The sequence below is a fragment of the Epinephelus lanceolatus genome, chromosome 22 (genome assembly GCF_041903045.1).
Source record: "Epinephelus lanceolatus isolate andai-2023 chromosome 22, ASM4190304v1, whole genome shotgun sequence".
NCBI lineage: Eukaryota > Metazoa > Chordata > Actinopteri > Perciformes > Serranidae > Epinephelus > Epinephelus lanceolatus.
This window is the reverse complement of record NC_135755.1, coordinates 29,336,372-29,358,317: the sequence shown is the minus strand read 5'-3', so window position 1 is coordinate 29,358,317 and position 21,946 is coordinate 29,336,372. Positions and strand designations below refer to the sequence as shown.

At 40.3% G+C, this 21,946-nt stretch overlaps 1 protein-coding gene across 1 annotated transcript; it reads right to left on the bottom strand.

Annotated features, from left to right (window-relative positions):
• Window positions 1-422: 422 nt before the first annotated feature.
• Window positions 423-20,386, bottom strand: chrnb1l (cholinergic receptor, nicotinic, beta 1 (muscle) like). The gene is made up of 11 exons (XM_033651743.2): window positions 19,828-20,386; window positions 14,042-14,175; window positions 13,694-13,738; window positions 13,130-13,239; window positions 11,453-11,561; window positions 10,969-11,116; window positions 10,625-10,810; window positions 8,905-9,128; window positions 8,629-8,804; window positions 1,144-1,282; window positions 423-952 (listed from the first exon to the last, which is right to left on the bottom strand). Exons 1-11 carry the CDS (start codon window positions 19,925-19,927, stop codon window positions 812-814), a joined length of 1,512 nt encoding a protein of 503 aa, XP_033507634.2. The 5' UTR covers window positions 19,928-20,386; the 3' UTR covers window positions 423-811.
• Between the last annotated feature and the right edge of the window lie 1,560 nt (window positions 20,387-21,946).

Below are 21,946 nucleotides of genomic sequence, written 5' to 3'. Positions count from 1 at the left end.
GTTTCTTGAATTATATTTTAGGTTCCAACTTTCTGTACAGTTCTTCAAACTTTCAGACTAAGTACAGTATAGTATACTAAAGCTGGCTCTAAATCTATCACGGACAAAGAAATGTCCAGTATGTTATAATGATGTTGCTTATGTTTGAGAGAGGTCCCCAGGACCCAAAGCAGAACATTAGTATTAAACCTTCTTATATTTATATGCAATGGGAGACTGACAAAAAAACATTCTCCTTATAAGAACTATAAATGTGCCTTTTGCAGCCCTTTGAACAGCAGTGCTTTAAATTAACATTATATTACTGCCCTCTACTGCCCACAGGCCAACATAACAATCACTAAGCACAATCACTGTTATTGCATCAGAGTGAAACACAAGCTAGTAGTTTCCTGCATGTTCCACAAAAACCAGAAGGCACATTCATTAAACAAACTGTTTTACTTATGAGAAAAACGTATTTCAAGCTTTCAGACTCAAATAACAAATATCACAATGTGTTAAATACATTATTTAGACAAACAATACTGCAAAACCATTGTTACCACATATAGCTTCCACAAATCTATACATTGATTCTGTTGTCATGTAGGTTATCTGTACATGGTTCTACTTTATGCAAATGTGACACGTTTTCTTTTGCAATCTGACCTGACAAAACATTTCAGAGGCTCACAACAGAAATCTGGAATATTGGAATATGGAATAGGTATTTATGGAAAGTCGGATCTGGTGATGTCAGAAATCACCAATAAGAAGAAGTGACAACCAGTGTATCAAGCTCCAACTGTGTGTGTGTGTTTGTTGTCTTCTATGGAAAGGGGTCATCGGGTATATAGTTGAAACTGGCGTCCAAGAACATGGCCAGGGTGCCCAGGGTGGTGATGATGACAAACAACCACAGGAAGAGACGGTCCACCACGAGGGCAATGAACTGCCAGTCTCCTGTCATCTGGAGAGAACACACACACAGACACACACAAATACAAAAGCACTTACTGTAAGCACTGAGTCAGCGATGTGCTGTATGTATGCAATGACACATGAACATCGTTGGGGCGTGTTCAGAACACTCTGTGCTCAGGAGCTGTAGACAGACTACATAACAAGCTGGCCGACAAGGTGTGACGTGTCATTTCTCACCGTGTCATCCGTGTCCTGCTTCTTCAGCTGCTCGGCCATGTATGTCACGGCAGAGATGGCCGACTTCAGGTTGGGAGGGAGGATCAGACAGTAGTTGTCAGTGTCTGGGAGCCGCTGGAGGTGCACTGTGCTCTCACACCTTAAACAAAAAAGTGTGACAGTAGTGGTTAAAATGGGCACTGAAACACTATCATTGGCTGTAAAAGGAATTTGAAGACTGACCAAAAAAATTTAAAAGTTTATTATTAGCTTCATACTTTAGATCTCTATGCTGTATTTTATTATGTGTGTGTATTCACTGTAATTTGTGTATACTATATAATCATTTTGGCCATAAAAATCAATCATTCAAATTTCTTAATTCATCTTATCATATTCATGTCAAAAACTGTAAAGTGCCTGTCATAAGTATTACAAATTATAGACAAATGTAAACGGAAAAAAAGGTATTAACTGTAAAAATTTGATTTTTTAAACTATTTATTTCTCGGTTTATTTAAGTCCTATTTTTTTTTTTTATTTTAGCCTTATTATTTAGTCTTGTCATTTTTCACTACAGTGACCAAAAGGACAAGGTGAGATGCTGTTTCCAAAATAAACACATTCTTATTTGAGGATGTCATCCTAACACCTACATGTAGATGCACGTCCTCTGGAAGAAGCTAAAAAATGCAGCAACACCCGTCACAGATGCTCACTGAGCTCAGATTTATGTTGAGAATGTCATGAGTCACTACCACAGCATAGCTCACCTCTGCTGAAACAAACCATCACTGACATTAGCTGTCCAGTGTAGGACATACAGTACAGACGTCCTGTCGGCGTCGCTTCAAAACACACAGTGCGTGTCCTTGTGTGCCCTCTAGCCACAGACGAGCAACACTGCCACAGGCCCCTTCATACAGCTCCTCTGAACACTGAGTGACAGCAGCAGCACAATGACACAGGGGTGACACTGACACAACACTGGGTCAACATTCATGTGATGCCATGACCTTTGACCTCTTCATTCTTCCCTTCACACAGCTGTTCCATAAACCAAAACATATGAGCAGAGAGAGAGAGTCTTACTGACAGCAGTCTTTTAGTGCCTTCACGCTTTTGTGAACTCCATCACTGCTCAAACACATATGTAAAGCATTTAAACAATCTATTCATAGGGATATTGGGGCAAACTATAATTTCTGAACTATGATATGATAAAATAATATTGTTTTGCGATTGCTGCAAGGCAATTTCCCTCAAGACATATAAAAGTTTATCTTGCCTTATCTCGTGGGAAGTCAATACAGGTGAATAGGGTAAAACTTTTAACTAACATATATAACCATGCAACGTCCCCAGTTGATTGCTTACATTAAGGCAGTTATTTTTTTAACTAAAAGTTTTCCTAAATTTCATGTATGCCTCTGCAAACAGTATTCTATATATTAAACACAGTTTCAAGGTGGGCACCCAAGATTAGAGTCACCAATTCAGTATCTGACCAAATGTTTCCTCTTCTGTTTCCAACTTATGAGGTTGAGTAATGGCAGGAAAAGTGTTTTTGCAGAACATTATGATTTCATAGTGAAGTTGACCTTTGACCTTTTGGATATAGAATGACATTGCTTCATTATTTTATTCTATTAGACATTTGTGTAAAATTCTGACATAATTAGCATAAGAATTCTTGAGTTATGGCCACAAACTCGTTTTATGAGGTCACAGTGACTTTGACTTTTGACCTTTGACCACCAATTTTTAACAAGTGGACATTTGTGCCAAATTTGAGGAAACTGCCTCAAGGCCTTCTTGAGATATTGCAGTCACAAGAATGAGACAGACACAAGGTCACAGTGACCTTGACCTTTGACCACAAAAATCTAATCAGTTCATTATTGAATCCAGGTGAACATTTGTGCCAAATCTGAGAAATTCCTTAAAGGACTTCTTGAGATATTGCATTCATGAGAATGAGATGGGTGCAAGATCACAGTAACCTTGACCTTTGACAACAAACTTGTAATCAGTTCATTTTACGTCCAAGCTGACGTCTGTGCCAAATTTGAAGAAATTCCTTCAAAGCAATCTTGATACATATTTAGATATCAGGTTCATGAGAATGGGACGGAGGGATGTACAGACACACAAACAAAATTAATTTTTGCCATGTTTTAGGAAACCAGTGTTATATAAATCATGTCGGCAAGGAATGACATATGACAAGAGTATGTGGGCAGGAATTAAAATGAAAGCTTTGGTGTATCTAAGTACTGCTGAAGTGGAGGTTTCTGGCTGAGTGTGAGAAAAACTCAATTTAAGAAACAGGCCTTTTACAATATGTATTGTAAAATTCAATACAGTCTTGGACCAAGATAGATACTATCATGAAACTTAGAAAATTATTTTTCCAAGTACAACTTTTCTGAAATTTCATGTTTAATATGCTTTTAGAGCATTATCTCATGAAATATGTTTTTATTTTTTGTTTATTTGTTCATTTATTTAGCATAAATTTCCAGAACAGAAATCTGAACTGAAATAAACACTCAAATGTGTATTTTGGATTTTCGTTTTGGAGCTTTCTTTTCATTAATCTGAAACAAGACTTATTAATGCAAAATAACCCAAAATCTCAAAATTGTATAGTGCATGAAAAATCAGTTTTCACCTGTAGTGTCTCATCTTATTGAAGCCCCCCTCATTGTAGCTCATATGTAGATTACATCAAGTCCAAGTTCAAACCTTCATCATTCACACTCACTGCCCATTCTTTTCTGTATACCTGACCCATCAGTACATACTGTTTTTGCACAGGTCGAGACAAACACTTAAATAGGGTGTTAACTACTTGCTACAGATTCCACCTCCTCCTGCTGCCCTGTGCCTCCCATCACCCCATTCACCCTTCACCTCTTATACAGCTGACCCTCAGTGTCAGGTGAAAACTGTAACTGTACATTTTACACGTTTTTTTGTTTCTGTTTTTTGTTTGTTTTTTAAATGTTTGTGTGTCTAAAATTGTGATTCTTTATCAGGAACATTTATGGAAATCCAACAGCCTTGTACTGGACAGGCAGATAAACTCAAGCCTGTTTGTCACTGAGCTGGTATTTTAGAAATACAAGGTTTTTACTTGTAAACAGTTTGCACACTGCAAAACGTCTTTACTTCTTTATCATTCTCCTCACAGTTGATCATATTAACAATAAACTGTATTTTCTTTAACATATCCTCATCAGCTGTTTGTGTAATGCTAAACATATTTAATCAGCATATTTCCAATCAGAACCTTTATTATGAAATTACAAAATCGTTTCTGCTGTCACTTCATTGTTGTGAGCTCTATATTTTAATACTATTTAGTTAAGACAGTCATTTACATTACAGCCTGATTCACCCATAAACATTGCACATGCAGCATGCATGAGAAATTGTAATATGCAGTAAACAAAGAGGATAACCTGCCAATAGATATTTGTCCCCAACATATAGTTCAGTAACAAGTAAAAGAGAGATCCTTCTTTTGCCACTGAGTCATTATTTTTGCTCTTTGTCCTTGATTGTTTGTTGGTCATTTGTGATTATTATTTATCTGTTTCCCCATTTATACATTCATTTTCTTTGCTTTCTTATAGTTTTGTTTATTCCTTTTAACATCGGTTAATTAAGTTGTTGGCTTTGCTCAGTTGTCCATTCATTTCCTCCTGTTAAAATATAAAGTGCGCTATTAAGAAAGCTAGACTTTAAAATATTACAAAAGGAGGTAGAGAGAGCTCTAGGTGTCACCCCCTAAAGACGTCTATCATGACACCACCTGTCAGATTGGCACTTCAGTGCATGTCTACGGTACATCCAGTCCATGACCAGTAATATGTTAATAATGTGCAGAACCTCCGGCACCAGAGAGAGGAAGGCGTCAGTGAAGGAGCCGGACAAGTTATCAGAGTCGCAGAGAGACAGTGTGACAACAGATGGACTGCAGGACGATAAAATTGAGTGACCAAGAGCTCCTGTAGGAATGATGGTGTGTGTGTGTGTGTGTGTGTGTGTGTGTGTGTGGTCACAGCTCAGAGCTGAGCTATGTGGTGCTCTACGTGCTGCATGCCATTCACATTCCACGGCTTGTATTCATTACTGCAGATACATGGAGCCCCTCTCAGTATGACACAAACACACACACACACACACACACACACACGTTTGGTACTGTTACTGTATATAATATTTCATGTGGTTATACCTGTATTGTTTAATAGATTTATGACATCAACTGTATACCCTTGAAACACACACTCATGGGTGATGTACAGCAGAAACAAAAACTATACACACACAATCATACCATCAGAATACACTCAAATGGAGATGCAAACGCAAGCATCATCAAAATTCTCATGAATGTGTTGTACGGGACAGTGCCTGGCTCCTAACTAGCCCCCTGACAGATTAACAAGACAAAGAGAGATGAATAACGGAAAAGTCAACACAACACAGATTGGATGACCACCATCTGATCCACATCAGAAACGCCAAAATCCTCCTCTGCCCCGATCACTCAGCACCAGTCTTCCCTTCCACTCATCTACCCCTATCCATTCTCCACCCTCCCTCTACCTCCTTTCTGTGGGATTACCCCCTAATGTCCAACCTAAACAGAGGCTTAGTGGCTGGCGACTGTGGATGCGGGTGTGGGGCTTAGCTGGGGCTGAATATGATGCCTTTGGAACGGGATGAGAGATGGCCAGCAAAGGGCCTGGTTCAGAGGACTGTGGAGCTGTTTATAATGCCAGGTCTGGGTGGCAAGGCTGAGGCCTACTGGTTGATTAGCCCAAGTGAAGCCAGCATGGTTTGAGGGATGGTACAATATGAGGCAACACTGTATTGCATTTAATTTAGTATACTTACACTATGTCTACCTCACCAGGTTTTACTTGTCCAACATGAAGAACAAAGAAAGAGCACCAGAATTCCATCAACAGAAAACTGACTAGACATCACAGTCCTGCATACAAATGTAATTGCTGTCAATCATCATGTATGACCCAATAGAAGTCTGCGGTGGTGTATTTATCTGAGTAGACCCCATTTACTGCCTGCATTTTCTTATCTTCCTCTTATTTTCAGGACATTCTTGGGCACAGCTGGCAGGTAAGATCAGGACTTTCTAAAAAGGTAGCATGGAGCAAACAGAACCACATCATCTGCAAAAAGCAGGGATGCAATTCTGAGGTCCCCAAACCGGACCCCTTCCTCCCCTCGGCTGCGCCTCGAGATCCTGTCCATGAAGATCACAAACAGGATTGGTGACAAGGGACAACCTTGGCGGAGGCCAACACCCACCGAGAACGTGGTTGACTTCATACCGAGTATGTGGACACAGCTCTCACTTTGGTCATACGGGGACCGAATGGCTCGTAGCAGCGAGCCTGGAACCCCATACTCCTGTAGTACCCCCCACAAGCCTCCCCAAGGGATGCAGTCGTAGACCTTCTCCTGGTCCACAAAGCACATGTAGACTGGATAGGCAAACTCCCACACCCCTTCCAGGCCCCTCCAGGCCCCTCTAGGCCCCCTTAAACAAATTTTCAAAAAGAAAAACAGTAAAAGAAAGTGCACATTAAGGAGCTTTTCCATCCACTACTGTTAGGCGAATATTGGGAATTGGTTCATCAACATAAGCAGACGGTGGCATTTCTCCAGTCAGGTGGTATTGCAGAAGATGATGGTGCAACGAGATGACGTAATGATAGAATGCTAGTCAAACCCTGATGGAAAAAAAGACTGATGATGACTGAGAGCACACTGGGCAATGGAAATAGAGTTTTGAACAACTAATATTACAGCTAAGTGCTAATGGAAGAGTTCTGATAACAGTCCTGTATGCGTAAGTGAGTTGAAAGCCATCCAGAGACAACAGAGAGAGCTTGCAGTGCATTTGTTTCCTTTGCCCTTACTTACATTTACCTTTTATTGATACACCAACTTTTCCACCTCCCACAAGCATAAAACTTTTTTGCGATTTTATTGTTCTTTGGCAAAAACTGCGCATTAAAAGAGGTGGATGGAAACGCACCCAATGACAATGTCGACATGCTGGTGTTTAGATGATATAATGTTCACCATTTAAGTGTTGAACATTAGCATGCTAACATTTGCTAATTGGCACAAGACACACTGAACTAAATGTTGTGATAACCAATTGGATTGTTGGCACATTTCCCACCAGACTTCAAAGGTCAACCTCATGGTGTTGGTGCTTGAAGAATTCAGAGGATCACCAAAGCCACAAACATTTATTCATAGCAATCCATTTAGTTGTTGTTGAGATATTTCACTCTCCACCAAAGTGGTGAAAAGACCGATAGCAGTCTGACATTTTTTGCTAAAGCTATTTATGTCAAGTTTTGTGTTACAAAAATCCCACATAAGGATATACTGTTAATTAAATAATTTCTCCTCAAACATCCTACGTATCTTGGACCAACACTAAACATCAGAAAACAGGATATAATGAAATGAAATTCATGATATGAATGATTAGAAATGGCAGTCTACGCCATTTGGTCTTATTGGGCTGAATCAGAAATCCGTCTTCATCCGTTAGAGTACCTTTTATGTGACTATATCAAATATTGCATTCAATATGTGAGGCTGAAGGAAGTCCTGCTGTTACTGTCTTTACAGATTCTCTGGGCTGCTGTAGTGATGGCTGTAATTCTGCCAAGTCTAGCACACTGTGTACTTTACTATAATAGCAAGTCTGGCATCAGATCCAACATTCACACTTTGGCACACTCTGAAAAGAAGATTCATGCCTGCGCTGGAATTTTATTAACATTAATAGAAATGGCTTTCTGCTTGTGTAATGTCAGGATCAGCACATCTCAGCCTGGAAAGAGGCCGAATCAGGATGAATGACTCTGATGGGTTTTTACTTCAGGTTTATGGTGTTTAACAGTCTTGACAGGTAAGAATATAGATACTATAACCTTTCTGGCAGTTTAATCTCTCTCAATAACTCAACCCAAGAGCTTAGTTTATCTCGAAGTATTAACTTTTTGTATTTTGTCATTCCTATTTCCTGTACTGATTCCTCTTTCTATATTTCTATATTCTACCAACCTTGTGCATGATTAAGCCTTTCTGTTAGTGTGATGGCCTTCAGTCAGATGTCAGAAGTCTTATAGGTTCAACTTGGTCAGATTGCTGTTCTGACTTATGGAAAAATTATTGTATGCTTCAAATATGCTAATCTAAAAGACTCTTGAAAGACTAAAAGTCAGCAATGCGATTATGTAATAGTAATCAGTTTACAATACAGCAGACCAAAATACTCTTTCGATAAGGTGGTTTTAAAAATGCGCCACTGTAGAGTTATCTTCCATCTGAAAACATTGTCAGTTCACAGCTTTTCCAATGTCCATTTTCATTTCAATCAAATAAGACAGTATGAATGGTTAGGCTGACTGGGACATACCTTGTTAGTAAATGCATCCTTACCTGCCTCTCCAGGGTATGACGAGATCAGGGTTGATCTTGCGGAAGAAGTACTCCCCTCCAGGCTGCCTGCCATTGAAGGTTCGGATGGGCAGCTTCTCTTCAGAATCCGCCTCTTCAATTTCCTCTGGGTTTGGCCTTGTCATGCCGATATACTTGGGCAGGAACTGAATAAATATCTGTAAATTTGAAGTAAAGAAATCAGTACAATCACATTTCTCAAGAAATATTGAAACTGCCTGGATGGGCTTGTTGTTTGTTTGTTAAACATAGCTTCACCTTTCGAACCCAGTTTGGCATGATGTGTGTGCTGGGCGTTCGGTGGTGCAGATTGAGGACAACTACACTTAGGATGACAGAGAATGTGACCAGGATCATAGTGAACATGACATAGTTGACAATGATTGGGATGCCAAGGGAAGTCTCGGGGACCTTTTGAGCCAGCAGAAGCATGAAGACAGTCAGAGCGATGAGGACGGAAATGGAGAGAGTCATCTTCTCTCCTGCAGACAATAAGGAGAATTGAATATAACAGGAGAGCAGCAAATACTACTCTGCAACCCAATCATCAGAAAAAAATGGGTCCATGTCATTGGTCCGACATCCCATTAGTCCGACTGTCCGCGGTGCTGAACGGCTCCCGGCGGGCGTATTTCTACCTTGATGGTGCACCGCGACCGGCTCTGAGTCAGCTGGGAAAGGCTTGAGGCGAAGCAGGCTCACGGCTTATGTGTTTGTCACTTTCTTTTTCATTTTAACCCACACCATGATCTTTTCCTAACCCTAACCAAGTGGTTTTCGTGCCTAAACCTAACCAGACCTTAACCACAGGGCATCATGATGATTTTGGAATGGACTTCGGAACAATGGGTTTAATATGGTCGGAACAATGGGCTGTCGGACCAATGGGCAGTTCCCAGAAAAAATGCTGGCATTAATACTAACAATAATAATACAATGGATTTATATAGCGCTTTTCAGGATACTCAAAGATGCTTTACAGAGAGCAACAACATTAATGATGGTTAATCATTCATGGCACTGTCCTGGCAGAAAACACAGCAATGTCTTGGTAAAAAATAACTGCTTTTCATTGGACAATCCCAGGTGGTAAAAGAATGACAGGTTGATAAGAAATACCAACATTTGATGGCCAAAAAGCCACTGGAAACACAGCAATGATGCTTTAAAAAACAGCCAGTTTTGTTGTTTGTTGGTCTTTAACAGTGGTCTGCAGCTTGGCAGGCATCTCACCTGGGTGTCACGCCATCCACCGTTCCCTTCACCTCCGGATGACAAAGTCAGCTCATATACTATGTTGCTTTAAAAATGTTAATATTCTAAGTATAATCAATCAATCAATCAAACTTTATTTATATAGCGCCTTTCATACATCAAAAATGCAACCCCAAAGCGCTTTGTATAAGACGTGAAAATGTAACATATATGTGGTTTGCAGAAATGTACAATGTCACTATTTTATTCTGGAGACTGGGCTGTACTCTGCAAGCCTCTGTTTCATGATGACAAGGGCAAACTTTAAAATACGATTAGCTTTGACCTGTTGTTGTGGTTAAACATGCTTTGATGAATTGGATTTATCACTAACAAATGTTGCCTGTTGCAGGTAAGGAAGACAGTTGGCTGATCTATCACTGTCTCACAGATGCCCTAAATGAGTTCATGCTCCAAAAATTCAGCAATTGTTTGCCATCAATCCTTTAGCTTTCCATTAAATCTTTATTTTCTGCTTTGTCGGTAAAACATTCTGAAATCTGGTCACACAAGACCAAAGATGGATAGATTCCTCATCAAGGTCACTGTCCTTGATATATTAATAATTCCTTCAAAGGTTGCCCTGCCTCATGAAGTAGTCTGTGTTAGACACATGTTTCTTGTCGTGACATTAGACACTGAATCAAGGGGTCGTCTTTCTTCCTACAGCCTTCCTTTGCAGTGATGTGTTGTCACAGTGTCAAAACATGTCAGATGTGCTGACCTGCTCCGGGAGGCAAGTAGAAGACAAATATAGCCAACACGCTGGTGAGGATGCAGGGCATGATGATGTTGATGATGTAGAAAAGAGGCTTCCTCTGTATGATGAGGTAGAAGGTGATGTCCTCGTACAGGTCCTCCTTTACGTTCTTTCTGGAGGGTTTGTGACAGATGGCCCATTCTCCATTTTCTGTGGAGAAAGAGACGTACAAGGTGAAAACAATATCTGTGCTTATTATTATTAGAAATCTTTAGGACATGCATTAATATGGTGGGAAGGAATTAAAAACACCAGATGGCTCAAATATAATACTATAGCCTCTGGATGAGGTCACTGAAGGCACCAACCAGTGAAAGCGTTCTCATCTATAACAATCTCTTTGATCTCTCTGCTTTCATCGTCCAGAAAGTACTGCAGGTCCACCTCAGAGGCGTCATAGGTGTACGAGCGGAAAATCATGCTGCAGTTCTGCCAGTCAAATGGGAAGTACGACACCTGTGGGAGTGGAAAGTACAAACTGTTACATCACTTTTTAATGGGAAATTTACAAAGAAGGAATTCTGGATGAAGGTAAAACCAAGGATGTTGCACATTTAACTTTAGATCAACCAAGCCGTACACAGTCTTTCTGAGCCAGCCATACAACTAAATTTAACTCTTATATAGACCTAGAACACCCAACACAGTTTACAGCACATGGAGAGAAAACCAGAACAAAAAAGTAGACAAACACATGAGAATAAAACACCACATAGAGAAAGATTGGTTGTTTAGCGATTTACATGTTTAGCATTCAGTGTAGCAGTGGTACATGATCCTTAAAGACAGTACCTGTATAGAGCAGGAGCTGCGGTAGATGGCTGGGGGAAGCCAGTTGACTGTCCCATCACTGTAAACCAAGACATTGACGTACAGAGCCACGTCAAACTGACCATCATTACTGTAGGGAGAAAATGGAAAGACAAATGTGATGTTCATATTTCACACTACTCTCTTGCCTGGGTCTTTGAATTTCAAGTTTACTGATTTGTTTGGCATTGTGACATGAAAAAGCAGTTTCTAAGTGAAACCCAAAGATGATAAGTGAGTGTCATGGGGGGGACTCGATTAGCCAATTACCACCATGGGTGGGACTAATCCTATTGCCATACTGTTGTCAAGCAATGTCAATCGGTGTGTTGATAGTCAATTACAATGAGGAGTAATAGCAACAATGGTGAGTGCTATGGACAAGATAGATGCTGATATTGAGGCTGTTCTAAATCGACATGTCCTCTCAATATCACCTGACACTGCATTTTATTTTACTTTGCTGCGCTCCACTCCTAAAACCCCGGCATAACAGGTATGTTGGCATGGTGACGCATCGGGGCGAATTCAAAAAGATGTTAGATCTAAATGGATACGTTGGTCACCAGTGATTGGTGAGGAAAAATTTAATCCCCTCCTCCTCGGAAATCAGTTAGAGTGGAACAATGTCATTGGAGCGGGTCGTCCATTAATCAGATGTTCAATGGTTTGATCCCCGGCCGCTCCATTCGGCATTTCAAAGTATCCTTGAGCAAGATACTGAACCCCAAATTGCTCCCAATGGCTGTTCTATCTAAGTGTGAAAACTGAGTGTGTTAAAAACTGAGTAGCAGGTGGCACTTTGTATGGTAGCCTTGGCCACAAGTGTATGAATGTGTGTGTGAATGGGTGAATGTGAGTCATTGTGTAAAAAGCGCTTTGAGTGGTCAGATAACTAGAAAGGGGCTACACAAATGCACGTCCATTTACCATAGGAACAGAGTGTAGCAAATTATAAATAATTGAATACATTCTGTCTGATGTCAGGCAAGTGCTCTATATATTAATATTGTGTGAAAAGCAAGTGACACAGGGGCTTGTTGGGGTCAGGAGTGGGATGTATCACCTCTCATGTTTAAAAAAAAAAAAAAACCACAGATATACAGCTTTTCAAAATCATCATTATCTTGCCCCTAAAAATCTCTTTACCTTTAAAAATATACATCATCTAAGTATACAAATGCTTTTTTACAGCCCATGCTAGCAGCTCTGTGAAGCTGCACAGTGGTGCTATGAGCTAAATGCTAACATTAGCACACCAACATACCCATAGTGAAATGCTAACATTTACTGCTAACATGCTAACATTTACTAGTTGGTGCTAAACACAAAGTACAGGTATGGCTAATGGGATTGTCGTTAATTTCATTTCTGTAGCAAATTTTGCGGCAGTCTGCCAAAGGTGTTTAGGTGATCCAAACCACATATGTCAAACTCATGGTGGAACTAGACAGCTTCATCTTGTGGGGACCATACATGTCTGTACAAAATGTCACAGTAATCCATCCACAAATTGTTTGAATATTTCAGTCTTGACCATGAATACGTGCTGTCAGGCTGACATCGCCTCTAGAGCTGCACTGTTTGCATTGTTGGCTAATCCTCGGTTAGCTGCTGTATCATTAATGATGGCTGTGTGACTGTAGATGGCATACTCACTTGTTTATGAGGTAGATGTCAGGACGCCACACCTTGTTGGGAGGAATCCTCAAAACATCAATGTTGTCATATTCCGCTGGGTTCCATGACAACCTGTAGTCTGTCCATGCCTGGGAGGGAGGGAAGAAAGGAAGGAAGGGAGAATGATTAAGGAAAACAAAAGAAAGAAAGAAAGAAAGAAAGAAAGAAAGAAAAAAAAAAATAACAGGCTTGGTGGAGCATGACAAAAGGTGAAATGATTACCACGGTGCCCTGATGCCTCTGTCATCTACATCCTAGTTCCTCCTTTGATAAGTCATTTACACCGCACTGATCTCGACACACACTCACACACCACTGTCACAAACACTCAAACCCTCCTGAATTCTAATTAGCGAGGGCGAGGGACAGAAATGAAAGAGCGGGTCAGGGAATAAGAGAGATAAAGCAAGAAATAATTTGCACTTATAAAAAGTGACAAGTCCATTTGAGGACAGAGCAGCGGGGAGAGGGGAGAGGGGAGACAGGAGTCGGAGCAGCAGAGCGTGGCTCAGTGATGAAGATGAATGTTTTTCATCTTCATACCAGATTCATGAACACGTTGGTTGTCATCTCTTCATTCTTCTCGTTCTGTAGTGGGATAGAGAGACGAGGAGATACATTAGAGACGCCACTGTATCTTGTTGTGCATGACAGTGCTGTTACTTTCAATCCTGCTTTGTGGAAACTAACTGCACTCTGCAGTGATCTGGCCAATGGTGTGCGTGTGTGTGTGTGTGTGTGTGTGTGTGTGTGTATGTGTGTGTTGGATTACACTGCTGAGGGATAGCACTTTCATTTTCAAAAGAATAACTCCGAACAACTTGACATATAACTCAAATAATTCATAAGGATGTGTTTACATACATGAGTGTGTTGTGTATCTGTATTTACCAAGCTGACGAGCTGAGAGAGGGTCATCCCCACCCGAACCATCACCTTCTCCTCCCAGTAACGAGCTGGTCTGACTTTCATGTTGTAGTTCTCAAACAGCTTCTGATGGAGCCTCCGCTCTGTTTCTGAGGCTCCTGGGAAAGTAAGTGAAGAAGGGGGGTCAACTTTTGCATCTAATGAAATGCTTTGTCAAAATGATTTCTGGCTTGCAAATATATTAAAAAAAAACACATTTGAAATTAGTCTTTTCTAAAGGCTTGCAACTGATGTCTCACAAAACACCTGGAACATCAAGAAAAAAATGGGAATCAGAGTTAAATACTATGATTGAAGGAAAATCTGTGTGCAAACTGTCATAAAGGGATCAATAGTCAATTATGGAAAGAGTTTGACTGGATAATAAAATTCAGATATTTTTATACTCCCCTTATTAGCTCATCATATATGAAAGAAACCTCAGTGGCACTGTGTTGGAGAAATTGTGGAAAAATTGGGGATCACTCACATATTTTTTGGGACTGCCTAATAATTCAAGGGTTCTGGGGAAGCATTAAAAAGAAATTGACAAAATTATGGAGTTAGATATCCCACCAGGCCCATTAATATTGTTGTTAGAAGTTATCCCTAAAGATAGATAAAGCACGGATCAGAGGTATATACTGAGAATCTCTCACTGATTGCCAAGAAAATGATGACAGTGAACTGGAAAGACACAAAACCACAAACTATAACCCAGTGGATGCAGAAACTCAAAATGGTCTACAGATGGAACAAGTGACAGCATGTCTGTTAACAGACACTTTTATACAAAGGTGGACTGGATGGTGGATTTTTTTAAATAGATAAGTTTTAAGAGGTCCTATGACAGGGGATGTTCTGTTATTTGGAAATAAATTGAAGACTACTTAAAAAGTTAAAAAAAAAAAACACAAAAAAACAGTCAGGACAGTCAACAAGGTGAATACTGGCCAATATTCACCTTGTTGACTGCCATCGACCTATCAACAAAAGATGATGTTCACCTATGTCAGTGGTTGAGGTTTCTCATGTGTCACATTAATGTTGCACAGGCTAAAAAGTAGGGCTCGAGACTAACATTGTCCTGTCGTCCAGGGGACAATAGAAAATGTGTTTGGGACAAACAGCAATCTTACCTTGAACACTTTCAGGACAAAAGGTAAACTTACTGTCAACACATCAGGGGACACACCCTATTTTTTCCCAGATAATGTTACATTATAAATAACAAATCTGTGCTGAAATCAGACAGGAGGCGAGCTAGCTAATGTTAACTGTTAGCAGCCAGTGCCTATATCTAACAGCTAATAGAGGTTGCACTGAGTTACATTATGATGTGTTCATGCTTTATTTAATAACAATTAGCATTAGGGGAATGTAAATTATAACGTTCACATGATGTGTTCAAATATAATCTTAAAAAAAATTAAGGGTTTTATAAGAAACATGAATAAATACAGCTGTTTACAGGAGAGATTTGTTGATATTTTTACACAAATATGAAATAGATGTTGGAGAGGTGAATTATGATATTTATAGCAAATAGACTTTTAAGGCAGTTTTTTAAAAGGTGTTTTTTTGTTTTTTTGTGAAAGGTTATATCAAAGGTTGATTCATAAATGTGTGTGATCAAATCTGTGCTCATTCAAAGATGGTCTAAAGGTTGAATGACTTTATTTGTTCATAATGAAGATTTCTATTTTTTTTCCTGGCACCAAAGACGGAATAAGTCACAACAAAAACAAAATAAACATCAACAGAACAACATCAGTATAGGCCTAGAATTTCACAATCAGTGCATCACTAGTCTTGTACATGTGAAATATTACACCTCACATGTCAAAGGTGAGGAAACAATATGACTTCATATCAAATTTATATATTTTTTCATTTCAAAATGTGTAAATAATAATAATAATATGTTTTATATCATGTTATAAACATGCTAAATCCACATTCTTTTAAAAGATATCTTCAATTTGACATTTGAATGTGCGCGTGATGACAGTGTGAAGGAATTTTTGATCATAATAAAATGTTTGATTCTTTGTCTGTGCATTATCATGTAGTTGACCAGAGAGGACACATCAGTGGCCTTTGCACTTCTCATGTTTCATGTTGAGAGGCTCCTGCCTGTCTGGAAGATAAGAGGTTGACCTTGCTGATGCCCCCAAGCAACACACACTTTGTCTGACTCTTGTTTGGTGACATGATAATACCAGCATGTAAATGCTGTGGGACACACACTGTATAATGCTGGAATGATTGTTCTCTACTTTCAGTTTCTACTATGTCTCTGTCCAGACACATGTGCTGTGTCAATGGCCTCTCTGATATCACATTTGATTGTAATAAAGTAATATGTTTAAGTAAGAGACTTACTGAACTAATTTGTTATTCATCAAAATGAAGTTTGACGAGTTTTTTTTTATATCAAGTAGAGGAACCATTAAATAAGCTACAATAGATTGCCAGTGTGCCGACTGGGTCCAGAAGCAGGGCACACATTACACCCACTCCCACTGGTTGCCTGTTTTCATATAGAGTTGAACTGGTGTTACTTATTTACAAAGGACATAAGGTTTTGCAAAAGTCTGCTTGTCTGAAATAAATCTTTGAATGTTTCAAGGCTATACTGTTTATCTAGATCATTATTTTTCTCTTTGTTTTGTCTTCTTCTGTTCTTGTTTAATTGCTACCTTGCACATCCTACAGTGTTATGTTTGGCGTGCAAAAGTCTCATATGCTTTTACTGTATATGTTTCAATTATCTTATTATTGCTGCACAAAAAAAGTTTGATTGATAAAGAACACAAAACGGAAGAGGATGAAAGCAGATCAAAAGCAGGACTAAAACAAGAGTAAATCAACAGTTAAAGACCAAAGCTGTTGAAATGATGAAGTACAACTTAACCACAGCACATGACACACGCCACTGAGACAACAGCGTGTTTGTTCTCTGTGGATCAGTAGGCCAGGCCAGCGGTTAGGGGTTCAATTCCCACTGGGATTACCCAAGCTAAAAATATACTGTGTATGTTCATGTATACTCAGTATGGCGGGACTGTGACTCTGTTTTCTGATTCAGATTCTAATAGTGTCATGCAAATAGCATAGCTATGTATTATTACTCTCTGACCTGGAAATAAAACACTGGAGGTATGTGGAAGCAACACAGTCTAGCGTGTTAAATTTATGTGCTGGCAAAATGAAAACAATGCCAGTGCAGTCTTTTAAGAACGGTCACAGCTAAGTTAGGTTTGGGAAGAGTAAAACACTTGGTTTAGGTTTTTGAGAACAAAAAAATACTTGGTTAAGTTTAGGAAAAGACTGAGGTTTCGGTTTAACAGTACATATGGGAAGCAAACTTGTGTTTCCCAGGATAACAAAGGCATAACCCACCCCACTCTGCCTTGATCTGCATCTGACTTGCTCACCCTGACATTCTTATCCTAACCCAAACCAATCCTACTCCTCTTGCCCAAACTTAACCAATCCATCTAAGGTTGGCAACTAGCCAATCGTAGGGAGAGTAGGTAGGGTCATTCTTTGTCCATTCTGGGACTGAATGGGATTGGTTAACCTGGAAATCCAGACCCAAATCTAGAAAGATTTAGGGTCTGGCTATGAGTAATGCAAATGGCCCAACTCGAGGGGCAGCACCAAGCATGCATTTGAAAATATCACTGTACACAATTTGATAACACTACGACCAATCAGAACAATACACGGGGTGACGTATCCAGAGCGCTATCAGCTGAGCTAACTGGTAGATTAGACTCTTGCCGTATCCGGTCGGCAAAACAGCAAAAACATCCTTCTTGCAAAGGAAAGATTCGAGCGCTGTCTTCTGTTCCTCTTTTCAAGAAAAAGCCAAGTCTAACTCATTCATTGTAGCGGCCAAAGCCATTTCAAACAACTGGTGTTCATCCATAGTCATCGTGCAATATTTACTGACAGATTCCGGACTTCGTCGTCGCAGCGCTGTCGCCATCTGTTTAGCTCGCCTCTGGCCCACCTATATCAGATACACCGATGTGATTGGTGCAGCTCGGCGCCAACGGCATGGGTAATGAGCATCATTACTGATTGCCAGAGTGACTCGCTGAGCAAATTCAAATTGCTCTCGCGAGAACTCTGTATTTCCAGGGTAGGGATTGGTTAGGGTTGGGGTAAGAATGTCAGGATAAGCCAATCGGACGCAGAGTAAGGCAGGTCATTCCTTTGCTATACTAGAAAATTTGTGAAAGGGATGCAAGTGACGTGAACTTATATACTTTGCGTTTTTACATAAAGTCAAGTAAATACTTTTGACTTTTGGTTTCACATGGGACACGAACATCGACCTCCTGGTTGAAAGTGCATGTTTGTTTGACCCACCCTACTCTGATTTTCTTGCTCGTTATACCACATTTGTGTGTCCACCACAACAAAAAAAACCTTCATTTACTTTGTGTAGGCATTGTTTTCATGTTGCTAGCATGTCATTTTCACACATTTGATGCCCTCCACAATGTGATGTATTGTCAAGGAAATTGGGTTTTATCAATTGCCTATCATTCACTCCAAGTAAAAGTGTGACACTAAATTTAAAGTATTAGCACCCTGCATTATGATAGACATCTAAAAATGTGCCTCTAGTACCTCCAGATGATTGACTGACTTCATTCCAAATATGTGACAAAGCAACGCTTGGAAGAGATGAAGGACAGATGGGACATGCAAAAGGAGCAGTCAGCAGGGCAGGTGCTGGTGGTGTATGATGGGTAGCAAAGGTGACTGAGCTAATGTAATTGATATGCAGCAGGGGAATGGGATCAAAGGGATGTCTCGGATACCAGCTCCATCAGTGACAAAAATAGACTCTGATTAACAAACAATGATGTGTTAATATGATTCATTATATGTTCCAGAGAAGGACAGTCTTGGGTTTTTTTGCATTTCAAGTGGAACAACTAAAACCAAGACATAGGACATAGTATAAAAACCTATTTCCATTGGGATTCTCCCTCGTTGTCTCTCTTCTGTCTTGCTGTGACCCTTTATAAAGAAATATTGTCAAATCATCCTACAAAGGTATAAAAACAGTACACCACAACCACTGTGGAGGTCATCAGCAATGTAGGACAGCTTTATCCTATCCACTTCAACTGAGGGGTCAGAAGGTCAAAGTCAAAGCCCTTCAGATGAGCTCAGATAAGAACTAGTCATCGCAAATCGATTTTAATTATGACTTTATCAAAATAAATAACCAGAGGAGATGGAATCAATACCAATTTAACTGTACTGACAGAACGCACTGGGATGTGAGATGTTTGGTCGTTATCAGATCCACTGTAGCTACCCTGACTGCAAAAATGCTTCAATTTTTAAGTGTATGCTCACAAATGGAGTTGGAAATGCATCTCTTCTAGGGAGCCCAACAGGAAGTATGTAGTAGTGTTAGGACAGACAGAGGAATGAGAAGACTGCACCACAGGATGCCAAAAGCACAGGGCGTTTGTTTGTTTCGCAAGTCCAGTATGGGGTCAAGGGTCAAAGTCAAAGGCAGTCAAGCATATTTGTTTTCCATTCTCCCTTTTTCTCGCGATCTCTTCCTATACAGTTCAACATGTATGTCGCAATTCAAAAGGCACAGACGCTATCTGTGCTTGAGGTATTAGAGCCACCAAATGCAACATGTCTTACATACAAATTCAGATGAAGGAAAATACATTTAGTCATATCATATTTATCTTGAAAACTGACCATCCATAAAATGTCCTTACCTGTAAAAGTGAGACAAAGGCAGCTGCATATGATGATAAACACGTTCATCCTCGCATTACTGATCATCCTCATCTTCAATTGTCCAATCATGACAATCATGACATCTTACACTTGCATGTGCAATCAAAGGTCCCACTGTCCTTTATATAGCCAGTTTGACCCCTCCGTGTCCACACCTGGAATCTAGACGGAGCTTCCTGTAAACACACACCTTTCTAGCTCTTAGCTACATGGACACCTCCAGTTGGATGGCAGCGAGTTGGCACCTTCAGCAGCACACACTGTTCAGCTCTCTTGTCCCTTCGTCTCTTTGTGGCCATGGCTCCATGGGTGAAACCACGGCCTGATTGGGTACGCATGCTGGGAGTGACGAGAGGGCGGAATGTGTTTGTACTGGGAAGCCTGTGAGGCAGGCACCTGTTGGTGCTCGCCAATCTGTACACTGTTGGGACGGTGGGTGGGAGGAAGAGGAAGTGGAGAGGGGGTGGGTTGGGGTAAAGGAATGGCAATGGGCTACAGGGTTATGACAATGGAGATATTTTGGGGTGGAGAACAAGTGGGCGGGTTGGAGCATGGAGTTGATGGGGGGGGGGGGGGACTTTCTCTGAGGATGAAGAGTGATGGTGGTGGTTTGGAGCTGAAGTGGTTAATAGGTGGCTCATTTCATTTTAAATGCCTTCGTCATTCTGTAAATGATCTCTCCTCCAATCCTCTTTCCTGTTAAATCAAATCTCTTCTACCTCTTTTATCCCTTTACGTATTCATTTCCAGTCAGTCAAATTTTGCTGCGTTGTGTCTGGGAACGATGGTGGAAAGCTGAGCATTATATAATTGTTTTTTTATTGGAAAATAATCATAAAATTAATCTTATTCAACAGAACTGACACTTAAATGGGTGGTGGGGGTAATTATTTCATTAATTTACAGGGAGAACTTGACATTTCCAATTGTAGGTTCATTATACAGTGTATATCCAGGAAAAAGTACACCATGAATAAAAGCCAGTATATGTAGAATTTTAAGATTTTCAACTTCCCAGCTGGTGCCTCCCAGTGGTATAATCAAAAAAGACACTGTGGTAGTCAGCGATATGCACACATAGAGAGGAGGCAGGATGGGGTGAAGGAAAAGCAATGATTGTATCCAACCTGGGACACTGAATGTTCTGAGATAGGACCAACTCTGGTCCAGTCTATGTGCTGTTATGTGGCTTTAACAAATGAGACTTTGAGTACAAACAGATGACCAGAATTGACATAGAATGTGGAACAACCTTTGGTGCAACAGTAAAATAGACAATTCGTAAGTCCCTCTCCACTCAAAGAAATGTGTTTTTCTTCTATTTATGTCCCCTAAAATGTCTGACCTTGACTATACTGACTTGCATCTGTGTAAAGATGGCTACTAGAGGCAAGTTTTCACATTTCTCTTCTGAAGGGGGTGATGTCTGTGCACTTCTTTAAAGCTATAGTGCGTAACTTCTGTCGCCCCCCAGCGGATAATGCCTTATTACAACAAATAAGCCGGCACTTCCATGTACACAGAGTAACACTCGCCACACACCGTGTACACAACGCTACACAACGTGGCGAACACCAGGCTGCTAACATTACATTGCGTTCATAGCACCATTTCCAAGAAAATAATAAATTACTAGGTCCAGTACATGTAACAGCAACACATACTACTCATAATATAATTATAAACCAAGTCACTTACTTATCCAACAGCAGCAAGGCAACATCCGTGTCTGCCCTCAGCCCAATTTCTTCCTTCAGGGCTCTCCACCGAGGAAAAGCGACGGCAATACAAATCCTTGTTTGCCTTCTCCGTTGGTCACTTTCCTTCTTTGCTAATAGACCTTCAGCCGAATGTCCAGGCTTTTTCTTTGTGGTAAGATCCACTTCTGAACCATGTCTCGGCCGCTTCTTTGGGTTCTCCGCCATGTTGCTTTCTCTTTCTACCTGCGCTCTACCTCATGCTATGAGACTCTCCGCTCTTCCTCCCCCTGCCTTTCATTTCCTGTGCGCCAGCGCGGGACTGTCGCTGGTCGACACACAAACAAAAAATGATATATATTGAAAAATACCGCAAGATGTTAGAGGAGCCGATCAGCTT

What these genes read in the sequence shown, in the direction of transcription:
- chrnb1l (XM_033651743.2), bottom strand. Translation starts at nt 19,927, where the DNA reads ATGATTGTCATGATTGGACAATTGAAGATGAGGATGATCAGTAATGCG. An exon ending in CTACTTGCCTCCCGGAGCAG is followed by an intron (nt 9,129 to 10,624) that starts GTCAGCACATCT and finishes TATTGTCTGCAG; the next exon opens with GAGAGAAGATGACTCTCTCC. An exon ending in TGCCAAACTGGGTTCGAAAG is followed by an intron (nt 8,805 to 8,904) that starts GTGAAGCTATGT and finishes TCAAATTTACAG; the next exon opens with ATATTTATTCAGTTCCTGCC.